The sequence below is a fragment of the Xyrauchen texanus genome, chromosome 3 (genome assembly GCF_025860055.1).
Source record: "Xyrauchen texanus isolate HMW12.3.18 chromosome 3, RBS_HiC_50CHRs, whole genome shotgun sequence".
Taxonomy (NCBI): domain Eukaryota; kingdom Metazoa; phylum Chordata; class Actinopteri; order Cypriniformes; family Catostomidae; genus Xyrauchen; species Xyrauchen texanus.
The window spans coordinates 4,626,663-4,646,120 of record NC_068278.1 but is presented as its reverse complement, the minus strand read 5'-3'; the positions used below and the strand labels follow the sequence as shown (position 1 = coordinate 4,646,120).

Below are 19,458 nucleotides of genomic sequence, written 5' to 3'. Positions count from 1 at the left end.
GCTAACAGAAATGAAGGACGCGGATAAGGCGCCATTCCTCGACGCGCCTATCGCTCCAAGCGGCCTGTTCGGACCGGCGGTAAGAAAGTTCACTGAACGCTTCACTGAAGCCCGGAAGAATTTGCAGGCTATGCGTCACTTCCTGCCCAAGTGCTCCAGCTCGTCACAGAGCCGCCAGAGACCGCCTCAGCTGCAGCAGCGAGCCAGGGCGGCGCCTCCCGTCTCCCACCCCAGACCTGAAATGGACGCTCGACGCCGCTCGCGTTCCGCTAACCGAAAGCAGCCGTCTGAGCGACGGGGACCTCGGCCCAAGATCGTGCTGAACCCGGAGCCTCATAAGTCTTCCTAGCCATAGGAAGAAAAAGAGAGAGTGCGTGTCTCGCAAAAGCCGGACCACTCTCTCCAAAACATGTAAAACATTACCCAGTCCCCTTACAGGTGGCTGGAAATGTCTGTACAGCAGTCAATGGGCCAGTCACAGAACTCCCTCACCTACAATCAAACGCCGTTATAACGGCAACACACAGAAATCACAAAGAGTCATTTTCTGCCTGTGTCACTAAGGGGTCACGTGTCCACACTAAAGTGCGCATTCCCACATATCAATACTGTCCAAACAGTGCCGAATACTTCCCCAGCTCAAGCTGGACGCCCCATAAATGTGGATCGTGTGTCTATTGTCATGCATGCACCCCTACACACAAACACTGTATGCATGCCCAAAAACCCCCCGCCGCGAGCGGGAGGCTTTATGAAAATGGGGCGCGTGCCTACTACAGTATATGCACCACCACCCATAAGCGCTGCCCATAGAGTTTCAAACAGTTCTCTGGCTCATGCCGCGAGCATCACAGATGCGACGCGCGAGCCAAGGAACTCCCCGCTAAGAACGGGAAGCTTTATGAAAGTGGCGCGCGTGCCTATTACAATGTATGCACCCCCACCCGTAAACACTGTCTATACAGTTTCAAACATTTCTCCAGCTCATGCTGCGAGCATTACGGAGATAGTGCGCATGCCTGTAATCTCACACGCACCCCTGCACTCGGCACTCAACAAAGCTGCTCAGCGCGCTCCCGCGCCTCTGAGAGCTGTAAGCTCAGTGTTAGCACAAGGCAATTCGCCGGCAGGGCCCATACGTCACTGCGACACGCCCCCAGCCAGCATTCAGCCCATATCTGTGTGAGCAAAAGCCTGGGAAAAAATCCCCGACATGCCGAAATGGGTTTTGAACATAATAAAACACGGTTACTCACTTCAATTCGCTTGCAGACCACCCCGCTTTTCAGCGGTGATCAAGACGAAAGTGAGGAAAGATGTTTCACATGTTCTACGCACCGAGGTGCTCAAACTGATAGAGAAGGGCGTATAGAAACTGTTCCTCCCTCTATGAGCGAGGCGGGTTTTTACAGCCGCTACTTTCTCGTCCCGAAAAAGGACGGTGGCCTCCGCCCCATCCTAGATCTCAGACATATGAACAAAGCTTTAATGATTCGCTCGTTCAGAATGTTAACGACCAAACATATCCTCGCGCAAGTTCGCCCGGGATTGGTTTCCATCAGTGGATTTGAAAGACGCTTACTTTCACATTCGATAGCGCCTCATCACAGGCCATTTCTGAGATTCAGCTTGAGGGACAGTCATACAAGTACACAGTACTACCATTCGGCCTATCATTGGCCCCCGTACATTCACGAAATGTATGGACGCAGCACTTTCCCCCTGAGACAGCGGGGAGTGCGAATACTGAATTACCTCGACGATTGGCTAATCCTAGCACAATCAGAGAGTCAGTTAACGATGCACAGATCTTGGATTATCAGCCATCTAGAATGCCTGGGTCTCAGAATCAATTTTGCAAAGAGCATGCTATCCCCCAGCCAGAATATCTCTTTTCTGGGAATAGTGCTAGACTCAGTGTAGATGACGGCGCGCCTCTCATCAGAGCGCGCGCTCGCTATTCGGCGCCTTGCAACATCATTCAGAGCGGGTGCACGCGCCCCGTCAAACGATTTCAAAGGATGCTCGGTCTCGTGGCCTCGGCATCAGCTGTACTCCAGCTAGGATTGTTGCACATGCGTCCTCTCCAACGCTGGCTCAAGAGCCGTGTCTCCACTCACGCGTGGCGCTTGGGCCACTTTTTAATCAGAGCGAATCACGGCTGTATAAAAGCCCTGACGCCCTGGAAGGCCGTCGACTGGTATCAAACCGGCGTGAGTCTGGGCGTGAACACACGGAGAAAAATGATCACGACAGATGCCTCCAAAATAGGATGGGGGGCCCTTTACGAGGGCAGGCCTGTCTCCGGTTTTTGGTCAAACCCGGAAAAGCGCCTACATATAAACTGTCTGGAAATGAAAGCGGTCGCCTTGGCTCTCAGAGCCCTGCTTCCGTACCTGAAAAACGAACACGTACTGGTCCGAACGGACAACATGACGGTAGTATCGTATATAAATCGCCAGGGTGGACTCAGGTCGAGCTCCCTACACTCTATGGCCAGGGAGCTCATCTTATGGTCACAGCACAACCTGCGCTCACTGAGAGCAGCGCATGTGCCAGGCGTCCTGAACCAGGGAGCGGACATGCTGTCCAGAGACAAAGTTCTCCCAGGAGAATGGTCTCTCCACCCCCTGACGGTTCAGTGGTTATGGCAAACCTTTGGCGAGGCAGAGATCGACCTCTTCGCCTCCAGGGAAAATGCGCACTGCCCTCTTTTCTTCTCAAAGGGCACGGACGCGCTCGCCCAAGTCTGGCCGAGCCGCCCCTTGTATGCTTTTCCCCCGATCGCGATGCTACCTCAGGTCATCAGTCGGATCAGGGAGGTGAAATGTGCAGTGCTCCTAGTAGCCCCACTCTGGAAGAACCAGACGTGGTTTCCAGAACTGATGCAGATGATGCAATCTGCCCCATGGCCGATTCCGTTGAATCGGCCATGGGGCAGGCCAACGGGATGATTCTTCATCCCCACCCCGATCTGTGGGCCCTTCATGCATGGCCCCTCAATAGGTTCCAGAGAACCTCCCCAGCGGAGTGTTGAGAACCATCATCACTGAGGCGCGAGCGCCCTCTACGAGGCGCTTCTATGCCCAAAAGTGGAAAGTGTTCAGTGACTGGTGTGATACCAAGAGCTTGAACCCCAAATCGTGCGAGATACCAAGTGTACTCGCCTTTTTGCAAGAGCTGCTGGAGGCGGGCCGCACACCCTCCACGCTCAAAGTCTATGTGGCTGCCATAGCGGCGTCACACAATCCTGATAAAGGACGCTCATTAGGGAAAAACGACCTAATCATTCATTTCCTAAGAGGCGCTAGGAGGATGAACCCTCCTCGCCCCCCCCCTCGGTACCGATCTGGGACCTGGCCACGGTCCTGGACGCACTCAAGAGTGCCCCGTTCGAACCTCTCCGAACCGTGCACCTTAAACAGCTCTCGCTCAAAACTGCGCTCTTGCTGGCACTCGCCTCAGTCAAGAGAGTGGGCGACCTGCACGCGCTGTCATCAAGCGCTGCTTGCTTGGAATTTGGACATAACGACTGCAGAATTGTCCTTAGGCCAAAGCACGGGTATATTCCTAAAGTGCTCTCCACACCCTTCAGAGTACAGGTGATATCTCTGGCAGCGCTATCGTCTCCAGCAGACGAAAGCGACGCTAATTTACTCTGCCCGGTCAGGGCGCTCAGAGTATACTTGGAACGTTCTGCCGCATTCAGACAGACAGAACAATTATTCGTATGCTTTGGCGGCCGCACTAAAGGTCTCGCAGTTTCAAAGCAAAGAATATTGCGCTGGATAGTAGATGCTATAGCGCTGGCTTATGAAGCCAAGGGCCTTCAATGCCCCTTAGGCGTCAGAGCTCACTCTACGAGGAGCATGGCCTCCTCGTGGTCGAGTGGGATACCCATTGAGGATATTTGTGCGGCGGCAGGCTGGGCCTCGCCTTCGACATTTATCAGATTTTATAACCTACAGGTCCCCTCATTGCATTCCAACATAAGAATTCTTATCACGGGGCGCCTAATATATAGCCTTAGCCACGCCCATCTTGGCGGGCTCTGAGCGCGCGGGCGCGAAGCGCGCTCATTGGTCGCGCGTTCAGAGTCGCCCCGTCATTGGTTCGGCAAGTTGCCGCAGCACAGCCAATGACCGAGCTGCCTCGCTCATTACTGTCTGCTGTGCAGCTGCAATGCGTTTTACATAAAGACTTCAATATTTCTCGAGAAACTGAGTTTTCCCATAGCGTAAGCTACTTACGCAATACTCGTTCCCTCCTCTCAGGGAACCGAGGTTACGTTAGTAACCGAGTCGTTTTCTCCGATACATTTTTTGCCGGGCCAATCAGCGAACAGAGGGAGTGGCTGAGAACAATGACGCTGATGTCGACTCATACATACAGAGCGTTTCGCTCTCAAGATGTCATAGGCCTCAGACAGTATATGCGCCACGCCGCCATTTCCGTCGGTGCTCGGCCAAATCCGTTAGTGCTCGAGCCACGGGGCGCCACACAAGAACATATTTCAAGAGCAATCAATTCGATTAATGTCTGCTTTCTCATTTCTATGACATTTCAAAGCACCAGAACTAACCCGTAGTTACTGGATGAAACATATAAACGGTCTAATAAAGGTTGGGAACCCTATTAAAGATAACTTTTGCCAAATGACAAAAAAAAGTTTAACTATCCAAATCCTGTCAGTTCCAAAATAACGCATACTGTCGGTATCACACAGAAAATGCTAAAACTGCAGCATTATTTAACAAAACGATTAAAATTGGAACAAACTAAAATGAAGTCACTTATCTCCATCGTCCTCCATTAACGAATTTAGTAGTCTCACCGCTTCACTATCAGTCATGGTGCTGTCCAACGATTTTGAGAAGGGGGGGGGGGGGTATGACAGTGTCTTATTTACTATACGTTAAAACAATCCTTTAAAATGGACCTACAATTTTTTACATCTTAGTTTTTAGGCCTACCCGTGAAATGGTTAACTCAAGAGGAATGGCAGATCAAAAGCGTGCAAAATTAAACTGAGGCAAAAAATGCTGACAAGGTAAAGTCAACCACATACGTAATGTTTGGGTAAAATGAGGCAAATAATGACACAAACACTTTAATCTAAAATTAATTCAATTTGTTCTTAAATAAATCACAAGTTGATAAGTTAATAATACTATACCTTACTTTGGAACCGCTGTTTGCATGCAAATCCTTAACCAAAGAGACCGAAGAGCATGATGGGCGGGGAGATTGAAAATGCTCTGCACATGCGCAGAAGTTAATTATGTGTGAACACCCAAAGGAAACACTCGGCATTATCACTAATCAAGTGATAAAGCATATCATATTTGTAAATTAACACCAGATTTTATCACTAGCTGCCCAACACTAGGTTTTTTATCACTTAGAAATTTGCTGTGTACAATAAAATAAAGAGAAAATTACAACAAACAGGACTTGAAACCAAGAAAATAAAAATAAAAGGGTAAATAAAGCACATGTACTAATTACTAATAAAGTACTATACACAGCAAATTTGAAAGTGTTAAATGAACACACACACTTGCTTAGTGTAAAAACAACACTGTAAGTGTCCACTGTTAACACCATTAGTGTCCCCCACACACATTTACACCAAGTTAGTGTTGAAACTACACTAGTTGTGTCAATATCTTAACACCAAGAGATTTATTTCCACACTAATATAGTGTTTATACAAACCCTGATTAAGGTTAAGTGTAATTTGACTAAAAATACATGTGCATTCAGTTAAATAAGCCAACACGCTGTATCAATTTGAAATTTTATTTTCAACACAGATGTAACAATTACACCAACACAAAAGAAGGTACAATATATTCACCATCATCTGACCCATATAAACACTGCAGATCTTCAAGCTGTTGGCTTTTACAAGGTCACCCAACTCACAGTATCTCTGTACTTTAAATGCATGATGTTCTGAAAAATGATCTGTGAAAAGTTTGTCGACAATAAAATACACAGTGCCGTCAATGACAAGTATTTTCCGAATCTGACTGAAAACAGGAATTTCATGTTCAATTTCATTGCATACAATGAGGTCTTGTCTATATTCTGTTCCATCTATTTTGACCCAGTTCATGGAATGCATGCTTGTCTGAATGGGATTATGTAGCATTCCTGCCAACTTTTCACCATTGTCAACATCATTCCAACAAAATGATTTCATTGGTCCACACTTAACTTGACTCAATGGTGTAGTTCCCTTTACAAAAGGCTTCACTACGATGTTGCGCTGCTAAGCGCTAGGGGAACAGCTTTAGCTGTGAGCCGAGCTGAATAAATGTGTGGAACACGTCAATGAACATTGACCGGAATTTATAGCCTCGGCTGATGTAATCATTAGATGCACCTGAGGCCAGGCTATAAATGGATACGTCACCAGGTGTCGTCAGAAACTCTTTTTTCAGAGCGATTCTGTTTCTGTGTGTTTCACACACCCTGTCAAAACTTTCTTTCCTCTGTTAGGAGATAGATTCAGTTAGGCAGTGTGCAGTGAACGTTGTTCTATTTTTCTCTTCTGTTTAGAAAATATTATATATATATATATATATATATATATATATATATATATAAAAAAAAAGAAAGAAAGAGAGAATGACTGAAAGCAAGCGGTGCCTGTTCCCTCTTCTTGCTCTATAGCTGAAGACGGCACACATCAGTTTTTGCTGTTTGTTTGGGGGTAGAGCACGCTGCTCTCGCGTTGCAGCAGGGCGTGCTCGCCTCGCTTGCTTCCGGAGTCAGCACTCACGAAAAGATCGTTCGTGGGGCTGCGTGCATGGATTTGGCTGAGGAGCAAGAGACGGGTTGATCCCTTTCTCTCACTCTCTCCCCAAACCCAGCTGGTCCTTCACATGATCTCGGCCGCTCCGACGCTTCTTCGGATCATGAGGTGGATCGCTATTCTCTTCCCGCCTCCGAGCTTTCCGTCCGCGATAAAAAATCTACGGAGGAATTGCTCGATGTTGTTACTCGTGCTGTTGCCAGATTGGACTGGCCACGCGAAAAGAGACCCCCAAACGCTCCAATTAGGGGATAGATTTTATCTTCCAGTCTAAGAAAGGGAACGCCTCATGGGTTCCTTCCCTTTCTTTGATAACCTCCTTGAAGAGCTTTTTCGCTCATGGAGAACCCCTAAAAAAAAAAAAAAAAAAAATATATATATTTTCTTCCCGTGTTCACATACCCTCGACGTCATTATATTCGACTATCGTGGGTGCTGAGGCACGGGGTATTCAGTGATGCCGCCGGTCGAAGAGACGCTTATGGGCTATCTCTCGCCGGGCTCGACATCGTCACTTAAGAAGCCCTCTCTCCCTCAAAGCCTTATAGGACAACCTCCACTTTAGTGGGAAGGGCTTATCAAGCAGCAGGTCAGGCTGGTGCTGCTCTGCACACTATGCTGTTTTTCAGGCATACCAGGCTGACCTCCTGGACGACCTGAGTGTGGGTTCTGCGCTTGACGAGCAAGCCTCAGACCCACCTCGGTCCTGACTGAAGGGAGGCTCAAAAGCAAAGCGTGGCGAGTCGTGCTCCTCCTCCCAGGGATTGGGGACAGTCTCGCCACCCTTGCCAGCCCTCAGGACTATAAATTCTAGTAAGAGAAGACCCTGACGATCTTGTGCTCTAGATTAGGGGTAGCTCCCTCGGGATGGGGCGCTGCTTCACTTCACCCCTCCCGGTACCCCCTCGAAGCCCCTCCATTCCCGCCACCTCTTGGTGTTTCGGGTTGCAGAGGCTTCCGTCAAAATTGGGTGTTTTCGCTGTTCCTGCATTTTATTCAGGACGCTAAACACCCGACAACCCTCAACAGGAAGTGTTAAAATATAATACCCATCTCAGAGATCCTGGCAGCGTGGAAACTTCTGCCGGATATATCCTTTCTGTGGGTCTTATAAGGGCATCAGGATTTAATTCTCTCGCCGCTTTCCGTGTTTCAACGGCGTGTTCTCACTACCGTAACCGGATTTCTTTTTTTTTTTTTTTTTGTAAAAAAAACTCTCAATCTCCTGGTTAAAGGGGCCATGGTATGTGTTCCCCTTCCAGAGAGAGAGTTAGGTTATTACACTAAATACTTCCCGCTTCCCATGGAGGGTGAGGGGTGGCGTCTGGCTTAGATCTTAAGCTTGAACTACCCGTGGGTGTTCAAGTCCAAGATGATGCCTGTCAAGACGGTCGTGTCTCAAGCCCTACAACTCGTTTGGCTGGTCACCATCGATCTTATGACGCACTTCTATACTTCATTTAGAAGTTCTGCCACAACATGGAAAGTTCCTGAGGTTCACTTCGGGGCTAAGTCTTCCAGGGTCAGGTTCTTTCACCCAGCCTAGCCCTTTTACCCGCACATTCACAATGCATGATGTAGCTGGCTCCTTGCGACTCCGGGCATCTGCATTCTGAATTACGTAGACGACTGGCTGATCCTAGCGCAGTTCCAGGAACTGACAGTTCAGCACAGGGACATCGTCTTAGCTCATCTGTTTCTCTGGGGTTGAGGCTCAACGCCAAGAAAAGCGTCCTCTCTCCCACTCAGAACACTGTCTATCGGGGCATCGTATGGAGTTCAATCACTATGCGGGCACAACTGTCTCCCGCTAGGATTGAGTCCATTCAGATCACCCTGAGCAAAGTCAGGCTAGGTTGCACTGTTATCAGTATCAACGATTTCCAGGTCTCAGGGCTAACGCGTCCACGGTGATCCCTCTGGACCTTCTGCTCATGAGACCGTTTTTGTTGTGGCCAAAAGCCAGGGATTTCTTCCAAGGGCCAAAACCCCTGGGCTAAATAGGGTTACGCGCCTCAGGCTTCGTTCCCTTTCTATGTGGTTCAGACCCCGGTTTTCTGCCTTGGGTCCCACTCTAGGTGCGTCTTGTTGTCGCAGACTGCTAACGACAGACGCCTCCCTGACGGGCGGGTAGCGGCCTTAAGTGGTCGTCCAGCTTAAGGGGATAGGAGGGTCAGCCAGCTCGGTTGTCACAGTCACTGTCTCGGGTTGATGGCTGAATTTCTGGCCCTGAAATACCTCCTCCTGAGGCTGCCATGTCTTGGTGCGGGTGGACAATACAGCGGTAGCCTCTTACATAAATCATCAAGGAGACCCACGTTCTTGTCATCTGTATTTCTGACACGCCGGATTCTCCTTTGGGCCCAGGGCAAGCTCCTGTCACTCAGGGCAATTTACATCCCTGGACGCCTAAATGTGGGAGCAGATTTGCTGTCCAGACAGAACATACCGAGGGGCAGTGGAAACTCCACCCGAGGTAGTACAACAAATTTGGGAGAGATTTTACAGAGCAGAAGTGGACCTCTTAGCCTCTCAAGAGACTGCGTAATGTCCCTCTACTTCTCTCTGAGTCACCCAGCCCCCTGGGTCTGGACGCCGATGGCGCATACATGGCCCAGAATGTGTCGGTATGCTTTTCCCCGGTTTCTCTGCTCCCGGGAGTCTTAGCCAGAGTTCAGCCAGCAAGGGTCTTGCCTCTTACTGATAGGCCTCACTGGCCGAACAGGATTTGGTTCTCAGAAATTATATCTCTCCTCGAAGGCTCGCCTTGGGCGATTCCGGACAGGAGGGACCTTCTGTCTCAGGCACAGGGGATGATATTTCATCCCCGGCCTGAATTGTGAAACCTTTCATGTCTGGCCCCTAAGGGTACCAAATGAGGTTCACAGGGTTTTCTCTTGAGGTTATTGAGACCATTTCAAGTGCTAGGGCTCCCTCCACTTGGAACTGATCTGGGTAGATTTTACAGGGCAGAAGAGGACCTCTTCAGCCTCTGTTGATAGCGCAATGTCTCCTCTACTTCTCCCGAGTCGCCCAGTCCCCCTCCCCTCCCCTTGGAAGGGGCTGAACGTAGTAACGCAAATGCACCTGCATGCGTTTCCTTCTACTAAAGTTCTTATTACAGAACCAGCTAACTGCCAGTTTGTTTCAGTTCTGGATTTTCTGTAGAAAGAACTGTCAGCGGGCACTTGCCTCGCCACTGCCAGGTTCTATGTGGCCACTGCGGTTTGCCACGGCTTGGTGGGCGGGTGGCCTCAAAGAGGCATCCTCATTATTGCCCGGGCCTACGAGGCAGCGGTCAAGCTTCGCCAGTAGGTTTCAGGGCGCACTCTACCAGAGGGCTCTCCTCCTCTAAAACCTTGGCTAGAGGTCTCCCTCTGCAGCAAGTTTGTGATGCGGCAGGTTGTCCTCTCCGCACACATTCATTGGATTTTTATAGTTTGGATGTTTTGCCACTCCGGGCTCTTATGCCCTTGAGTCGACATCTCAAGCTCATGTCTGGACAAGTTTGTGATGCGGCAGGCTGGTCCTCTCCGCTCACATTCATCAGTTTTTATGACAAGTTTGTGTTGCGATAGGGTTCTCTTCGCACACATTCATCGAACTTTATGGGTTAGATGCTTTGCTACTCCGGACTCTTATGTCCTTGAGTCGACATCTCAGCCCATGCCTAAACAAGTTTGTGATGCGGCAGGTTGTCCCCTCCGCACACATTCATTGCACCTTTTTAGTTTGGATGTTCTGCACTCCGGGCTCTTATGCCCTTGAGTCGACATCTCAGCTCATACCTGAACAAGTTTGTGATGCGGCAGGCTGGCCCTCTCCGCTCACATTCATCAGTTTTTATGACAGGTTTGTGGTGCGATAGGGTTCTCTTCGCACACATTCATCGAACTTTATGGGTTAGATGCTTTGCTACTCCGGGCTCTTATGCCCTTGAGTCGACATCTCAGCTCATGCCTGAACAAGTTTGTGATGCGGCAGGCTTGTCCTCTCCGCTCACATTCATCAGTTTTTATGACAGGTTTGTGGTGCGATAGGGTTCTCTTCGCACACATTCATCGAACTTTATGGGTTAGATGCTTTGCTACTCCGGGCTCTTATGCCCTTGAGTCGACATCTCAGCTCATGCCTGAACAAGTTTGTGATGCGGCAGGGTTCTCTTTGCACACATTCATCAAAATTGAATGGTTTAGATGTTTATGCTACTCCGGGCTCTTATGCCCTTGAGTCGACATCTGAAGCTCATGTCTGAGACCTCTCGCGTTTTTGTGAGTACACTGCACAACCGTAGGGGTCCGGACAGCCCCAAGCGCGCGGCGTGGGTATTGCGTTCCCTAAGCTTAGCAGCGCAACATCGTAGTGAAGCCTTTTGTAAAGGGAACGCCTCGGGTTACATGTGTAACCCTTGTTCCCTGAAAAAGGCGGAACGAGATGTTGCGCTGCTTTGCCGCACTGGGGCGTCCCAGGACTGCTCTTCAAAAAGAAGTATCTGACGACACCTGGTGACGTATCCATTTATAGCCTGGCCTCAGGTGCATCTAATGATTACATCAGCCGAGGCTATAAATTCCGGTCAATGTTCATTGACGTGTTCCACACATTTATTCAGCTCGGCTCACAGCTAAAGCTGTTCCCCTAGCGCTTAGCAGCGCAACATCTCATTCCGCCTTTTTCAGGGAACAAGGGTTACACATGTAACCCGAGACGTTTCCCAAAGATAGCCTATTGACATCTGATTACTTTTTGCCAGAGATTTGGTGATGTTTTGAAATTCTTTAGTGTATTCTTAAAAACTTTATGCTTGGCCTCGAACCTCATGCTCCACATCTAGAGAGTAGTTGTGGCACACATGAAAATACTGCAGACTACTGAGTGTTGAGTTTCTTTTGAGGCCATGTGTTGACTTGAGTTGAGGGTCAGATTCTAACTTGCTGCAGTGCTGGTCATAAATTGAACAATCACGCAAAATAACCCTAAAATCATCCTCATTGTAAACTAACTGGACATCAGCTTTTTCAGTTAAACATAGACGACAGGAGTAATGTTCACTAAATGATTCTGTGAACCCAAGTATTGAGTGCATCCCCAAGTTGTCTCCAATTACTTGACATATTGTGCCATAAACTCTACTCGTTGATATGGGTAGTTCAATACCATCTGTCTCTAGAACCTTTATGTCACGAATCAATGGTTCCAAGATGGGGTCAAATCCATACTTTTTCACATCCTGCGCATGAAATAGAGCAATCAAATGGATATTCATCAGTCTTGAATTAAATTTGGGAGGTAGATTTCGAAGCACAAAATAAAGAGCACCAACCTTGTGTACCCCACGTTTAGAGCCAAGAGGGTTTGCGGTTTCAAATTCATCATAGTACACCTGAATTTGTAAAGCACTGGGATGTTTTGAGAATAATGGATGGCTCTGGAAGTAACTTCCATCACAAAAGTCCTCAAAATGTGATTTCTGCCTTCCTGTAAATTCTGTCAGCAGAGTACATACATCTACATTTCGACACATAAATTTTAATGTTTCCAAAATTGGGACATACACATATGTATCTTTTACTAGGACCTGATCATAACATCCAGTCTTTTTGTTTCTCCTCATATCATATCTCATGCCAAGCACAATTTCAACAGGCTCCACAACACCCCATTTGTCAACGAAATAATTAGTCCTTTTAGTTTCGGTGTTAAACATGGAAAAGGGACTCTCAAAATGCCCTAAACTATCTTCGACAGCTGATCTGACAGGGTTATTAAGAGGAATGACAGAAATCACATCTTGATGAGTTTGGTTATACAGTTCTGTGGTGAGGTCCTCAAGGTCTGAAACAACTGATGATACCAAGCTTTTGGCTACTCCACTGCACTGTAATTTGGCCACAATTGAGGCACATATATCTGCTGTCTCTCTCCTGGAAAAGGTAACATTCTCAATGAGAGCAACATGCCATCAACAGCATGAAAACTGTTCAAATGCTTTCGAAACCCAGAATATGAGCAAAACTGCCGACTACAGCCAATCTGCGCACACAACAACTTAAACTTTAACGAAGTATAGAAACTGTGTGTGACTCTTAAATGAGATATCAAAGAGTGGCTGTTTGCATGCAAACTTTTACAGATGAAACACTTTAACATTTAAACTAATTTAAAAGCTTTGCACGCAGTTCCCTTACTCTGGGAGACTCACTTGAAAGACCAACATCTATGTTGTAAACTGTGGTCTGCAGGAAGGTAAAGAAGTTGACCAGGGCTTCCTCGTAGGACAAGTTGAAGACATAGTGAACTTTGAAAAGTTCATCAAAGGCACTCAAGGCGCTGGTTCCAGAGCAAGGGATAAGGCGCTTGTCCACAACGATGTAAAAGTGGTCGATCCTGCCCTTGATCCTTCCTGATCCAAGTAGAAATGGCTGGTGGCCCTCCCTCCCACTGAGATGGCCTTCAATACTGGTGCAGGACTGAAAAAAATAAAAAATAAATAAGATTAAACTTTACAATTTGAAATGATAAATGCATTAAACATGGTGCCTGGTAACTTGCTCACATTCAAATTAAATAAAAGATAGAATTAAAATCAATAAAAAAAAAACACATGACACACCTTAACCCAATATGTGCCTGACAAAACCAGTTGGTATCATGCTTTGTGCATTACAGTGAAATGATAACGTCATTAAAGGAATCCCCCCACCACCAGAAAAAAAAAACAATTGGCTGATACACCCTCAGCCAAACCAAGCTACGTAACTGACTTACTTCATTAGAACACAAACAAAGAGTTGTACATGGAAATCGAGAGCTGTGGGTCAATAGAATGCAAGTGAATGCATGCAATCAGTTAGAGATTCTAAAAGGTACATTTAGACAGTAACATTATGCCAGCAATCCTGGTCCTATGGACCAAGGCTCTGCACATGTTGTATGTCTCCCTTATTCAACAAACCTGTTTCAGATCTTCACCTCATTAGGTAAGAGCTTTATGAACTAAACTAAAGAGTTAGTTCACCCAAAGATGAAAATTCTGTCATTTACACAAACTCAGGTTGTTCCAAACCTGTATACATTTCTTTGTACTGCTGAATACAAAGATATTGAAGAAAGTCTGTAAACAGGCTGCTTTGGGCAGCCATTGACTTCCATAGTAGAAAAAAAAACAAAAAACTATGAGAGTCAATGGCTGCCCAAAGTGGCCCGTTAACAAACTTTCTTCGAAATATCTTCCTTTGTGTTCAGCAGTACAAAGAAATGTTTACAGGTTTGGAACAACCTGAGGGTAAAAGTTTTGGGTGAACTATCCTTAAGTGTCTCAGGTCAGAGAGACAAAATGTGCAGAGGGTTCAGTCCCAAGGACCATGAATAAAAACCACTGCATTTTTGGGTTTCTAACACAAATCTTAATTTAAATGTTCACAATGACTTTGCAACAGTATTGTTAGTTTTACCTTATGAAAATGCACAAGTCTGTCAACAGCCTCTGTTGGACTGATCTTAGTTTTCTTCCTTCCTGGAGAAGGAGGCAGGAGATGCAACAGCAGCAGGACAGATGACATGTCACTGTCCCAATCTGAATGAGTAGATGTTTAGGGGTAGGTGGGCGATTTAGGATAAAACAAACAAAGATTTAGTCCTCACAACAACAACAAACCAGAGCAAATATGAAATTATGACATCATCACAAATCATGCCAACCATTTTCAGATCCTTGTCCACCTGCTGCATTGAGAAGACACCGAATTTCTGCTGTTGAAGTAAGTGACTTGGCTTCGTTGATGATCTTTTGCTTGAATGCCGTCTCCCACCTCTGAAGAAACTTGGAGGTCTCAGCATTGAACAGCAGAGCAAAGTCCTGATTTATCTAATGACAAAGCATATTACAAGATTTCTAAGAGGTTACTTGGACTTTTTCATCCTTTACCACCCAAATGGATAGTGCGCGCATATTGTTTTGATAGACTAAGAAATCATGAATGTATTTACTTGAATTCTTTCAAAACTTATCACTACGTCTGAAAGGCATGTACGAGCAAGAGTGATAAATATATGAACGAATGAGTCAAAGTAGCAATTATGTTAAAGAGTAACCTTATAAGATACTAAAACAAAGCAGGCATATCTAAAACACTTAAAACAATCTTTGAAAAGAATAAATGTTTTATTTATCAATCCTTTTATATCCAAATATATTGGGAAGACATCAAGGACGTCAGCTGAGCTTTCAGGATTATGCACCAGTTCTTGTCTATGCTTAAAAGTTTCCTTCATCTTCTGCATAACTTCAGCTTCATCAGCTGTGTGGACAAGGAAAGAAATTGCCTCTCTGCATGCATCTCCTTCAAGTTGTTGCACATCATCTATCCTCCTCCGTCGACTTGGTCCTCCACCTTCAGTCATCTCCAAGCGAACACGTTTTGGGTTCTTCCTCGACAAAGTTTTAAGGTGCCAGGAGATGAACCCTGTTCCCTTTTCCGGATCGTAGAAATGCTCCTGTCAAAAAGACAAGAACACTTTCTGTAAAATCTGAACAGTCATTATGTTACATAGATAGATAGATAGTAGAAACTGCTATTACATGCCACAAAAAAGGAGTAAATAACTTCATGTCAAACTAGATTGTATTTCAAGTACATCAATACAAACGATTCTTACATAGCCCTTTGTTGAAAACGGGTCTCTCAGGCTAGGAAAGAGAGAAATAATGCCCAAGGCATAAGTTTCCCGCTGTTTGCGGGTGGGGATCCTCCTGCAAAGTAAAAAAAAAGGGTTAATGGTAAACTTAACCTTGTTTTCTACATCAATTGACACAGCTGTGTGTATTTCTTGCATCGGTGCATTGAAGTCTTACCCATGAATATCGGTCATGTGCAGGGGTGCTGGCAGAAATTCTGGGCCCTATGGAAACCAAAATTTCTGGGCCCCCTACATTTTTTACAGATAAAATTTAACCCAATAAACATGCCCATTATACTTTAAAAAAGATACTTGGTGCATTGCATAGTTAAAATGTCTAAAGATGAGTACAAAGCCTACAAAAACAAGAAAAAAATATAGAAATATGTACTTGTTTACATAAAAGGGAGAACATGTATTATCTCAATTGCAATTGCAAGCACAACAGAACATAATGTACACATATTGACATATACTTTACATGAACAAGCTTTAGCTGGGTCAAACTGCTCAATTAGGAAACATCAGCTAGAACTAACCCATAATTAAATCAGTCCAGGAATAAAACAAGCTAGGCCAAAAGGGCTCAAAATCAAGACACACCAGGAGTAATGCCAGGCCTAAACCAGTCCAGGACTAAACAAGTACTGAACCAGACATCAACGGTTTGTTATCCAGGTCTAACAAAGTTATGTTCAACATCACTTTATAATGGCCCAGCGGCGTACCTTTCTGCTGGCAAAATCATGTATCAAATAATCAAAGTTCAGCTTTCTTGCCAGTTTGCTTTCAATGGATAGTATGGCAAGGTGACAAAGTCTATTCTGCAACATAGCAGACCACAGATCATTTTTTATCAGTTTCAGCTTACTGAATGCTCTCTCGCCACCAGCAACAGTCACAGGCAGTGTGCAAAATACTCACAAAACTATGCAGACCTGCCCAAAAATACTCTGCAGCTGCATCTTGTAAATGCTGTTGAGCAGATCAATTGGTGACAGACACCCTGGGAAAGTGGCCCTATATACAGAGTTGAGGTGTCTGACTTAATCTTCAAATTCACAAGTCAGATCAGTGTTGTATTTTGAAATCAATAGGAGAACGAGGTGCTGACAATAAAGCTGACTCTACATCTGTATAAGTCAAACACACACACACACACACACACACACACACACACACACACACGTAATAATAACCATATTATTTTTATTGGCCTATTTAGTTTTCTTAATATAAAATATTAAATTATCTACTTTGTAAACTCCTTATAGCCAATGGTTACTACAGACACATGTTTTATTCAATTTTATATAATTTTTTCTGGGGCATTTTAGTCACATTAAGAACGTCAAGTTTGACAGCATCGATCGTTGCAGCAGCACTGTCACTTCACAGAACACACGACACACACACGGCAAACTGATTTTGTAATTTTTGAAGTGTGTAGATTACTTTTTGTTTGTGAAGTTATCATCATGTGGCGAACACAGTAGATAAGACGTGTTTAGATGCTTCAATCTTCGTGAAGTTTCGCGCTCAGGCTTACCTTGTTCGGCTGAGACGGGGGGAAGGAGGAAGTGGGTGTGCAGCAGCCGCTGAATCTGTGTCTACGAGACATGATAACCCCGGAGACAGCAGAGATGTTATTGTTTGTTGGATAATTCAGTAATTATTTTACTAAGCTAGCTAGATAAAAGCAGGTCATGTAGCAACAAAAATAAGTAACTCTGAAAGTTTTGGAATAAAGGAATAGGGCAAGCTACCTTTCTTTTTGAAAAACTGTGTGACAACTGTCGACTTCGGCGTTCTCGGTCTTCTCTTTCCTTCTTTTCTTTCCGTTTTTGATGCCCTGACTTCGTCATAGCAAGTGCAATAAGCAAGAGACGCTACACTAGCGATCGTAAATCGGACAGCGCAGGTGGAATGAACCATTGTGAGGGGGAGGGGTGTGCCTGAAACAGTAAATACATTATTTGTTTTTTAAATATTAAATCTATGGTCAAAACGGACAAAATACACATTTAGTGTATGAGAGGCCCTAGCACATTTAATGTATGTATAAAAAAGAGAAAAGAATTAAGAAAAGAAAAAGGGGGTCTGCTCTTCTGAGCCCTAAATCAGCCTGGGCCCTTAGAATCGTCCTAACCTTCCACCCCTTTACGGCGCCCTTGGTCATGTGACAGACAACAATATTAACAAGCTGACGTCTGGTGCTGTGCTTTAAAGTTTAAGTTGTCTGGTATTCTTCAAGCACTTCCTCACCACTTCCTGATCCAGTGCATCTTGGACAATCGGATTAAACATAACCACAATACAGGTGAACACATGAAGACTACTAAAATGGTGAAATAATTATTATATGGACATGTTAACCATAAGGGAAAACATGCATACATACCCGTTTTGCTTTTTCAGCATCTATGTTAAAACTGTTGCTGACCACTGCCGTTTGATTTTGCACTGCTCTCTCGGTCTCTTCACGGTCAGTTGAAGAGAGGGAAAGAGTATCAGTGCATGTGCTGGGGGTTGAGCATCTTGTGGGTGAAAACGTATCGGTTACCTAACGTAACCTTGGTTCTCTCTAGATGAGGGAACGAGTATTGCGTAAGCTAGCTTACACTACGGGAAAGATTCATCTTTTCTGAGATATTGAAGCCAAAAAATTATCCTTAATTTTTGTATCCATTGTCAACGCAGTGCGGCAGCTGCAGACCTTGAGCGGGCTATCTAGCGAGCTCATAGGTTGCTCTGCGGCAACTGCTGCAGCCTATAGACGAGCTTGGGCGAACTCGCATCCAATGAGAGGCGTCCGGCGCTCACTGCATCAAAGCCCGCCAAAATGGGCATGACTAGAGTGCATATAAGCGTAGTTCGTGAGGCTGGAACCCTGGTTTTCATTGACTGAAGCGAAAAGTCGCACGTGGCGCGAAGCACGGCCGGCTACGCAATACTCATTCCCTCATCTAGAGAGAACCGAGGTTACGTTAGGTAACCGCTACGTTCTCTTAAAAGAGGTTCTCTCGTATTGCGTAAGCTAGCTTACGCTCACGGGAACCCATTGTCAACGCCGTCGCGCCAAGCATCCACTGTATGAGCCCCAGGGAATTAAGGGGGACCCGGGGAGCCCTTATGAGTGGGGAAATAATATTTGGCCGGCAAGAATGCGGGTCATTGATTGTGTAATACATAAGCACATAGTGGGAAGGGAGCGACAGAGCGGCGGTGCCGGTCTGTGTGGAATGTGACCCATCAGTGCAGCTCACCAGGGGAGCTGTAGCGTATTAAACCGCTAGTAGTTTTGCCTGCAGAGCGGGCACTTCCATATTGTAAAATCTGACAAAGGTGGAGGGGGAAGTCCATCCCGCTGCCACACATATGTCGTGAATGGAAATCCCGCTGGACCATGCCCACGAGGATGCCATGCCTCTAGTGGAGTGAGCCCTAATGCCCAACGGGCATGGCAGGTCTTTTGACGCGTATGCAGCAGCAATAGCGTCCACTATCCATCTAGATAGTGTCTGTTTCGAGGCGGCGAGACCTTTGGTGCGCCCTCCGAACGAAACAAAAAGCTGCTCAGAGCGTCTGAAAGCGGCGGAGCACGCAGTATACAATCTCAGTGCTCTGACTGGGCAAAGGGTTCAGAGCAAAAGGGTTCGCTATCGGGTGCTGGCAGCGCCGATAGGGAAATGACCTGTGCTCTGAAAGGAGTACCGATCACCTTGGGAACATAGCCGTGTCTAGGCTTTAAAATGACCTTGGAGTCACTTGGTCCAAACTCAAGACACGCAGCGCTGACAGACAGCGCGTGAAGGTCTCCCACACGTTTGACTGATGACAGGGCAGTCAGAAAAACGGTTTTGAGTGAAAGGTATTTCAAATCCACGGATTGAAGTGGTTCGAAAGGGGGGGGCTTTCATAGTTTCGAGAACTATAGAAAGATCCCAGATAGGAAC

The 19,458-nt window shown here is 46.0% G+C and overlaps 1 protein-coding gene across 1 annotated transcript; it reads right to left on the bottom strand.

Annotated features, from left to right (window-relative positions):
* Positions 1 to 11,241: 11,241 nt before the first annotated feature.
* Positions 11,242 to 17,402, bottom strand: LOC127629601 (uncharacterized). Its single transcript, XM_052106726.1, has 6 exons — positions 17,269 to 17,402; positions 17,052 to 17,112; positions 15,482 to 15,575; positions 14,525 to 15,319; positions 14,278 to 14,399; positions 11,242 to 13,293 (listed from the first exon to the last, which is right to left on the bottom strand). The coding sequence occupies exon 6, from the start codon at positions 12,528 to 12,530 to the stop codon at positions 11,622 to 11,624; it is 909 nt and encodes a 302-aa protein (XP_051962686.1). The 5' UTR covers positions 12,531 to 13,293; positions 14,278 to 14,399; positions 14,525 to 15,319; positions 15,482 to 15,575; positions 17,052 to 17,112; positions 17,269 to 17,402; the 3' UTR covers positions 11,242 to 11,621.
* Between the last annotated feature and the right edge of the window lie 2,056 nt (positions 17,403 to 19,458).

What these genes read in the sequence shown, in the direction of transcription:
- LOC127629601 (XM_052106726.1), bottom strand. Translation starts at nt 12,530, where the DNA reads ATGTTTAACACCGAAACTAAAAGGACTAATTATTTCGTTGACAAATGG.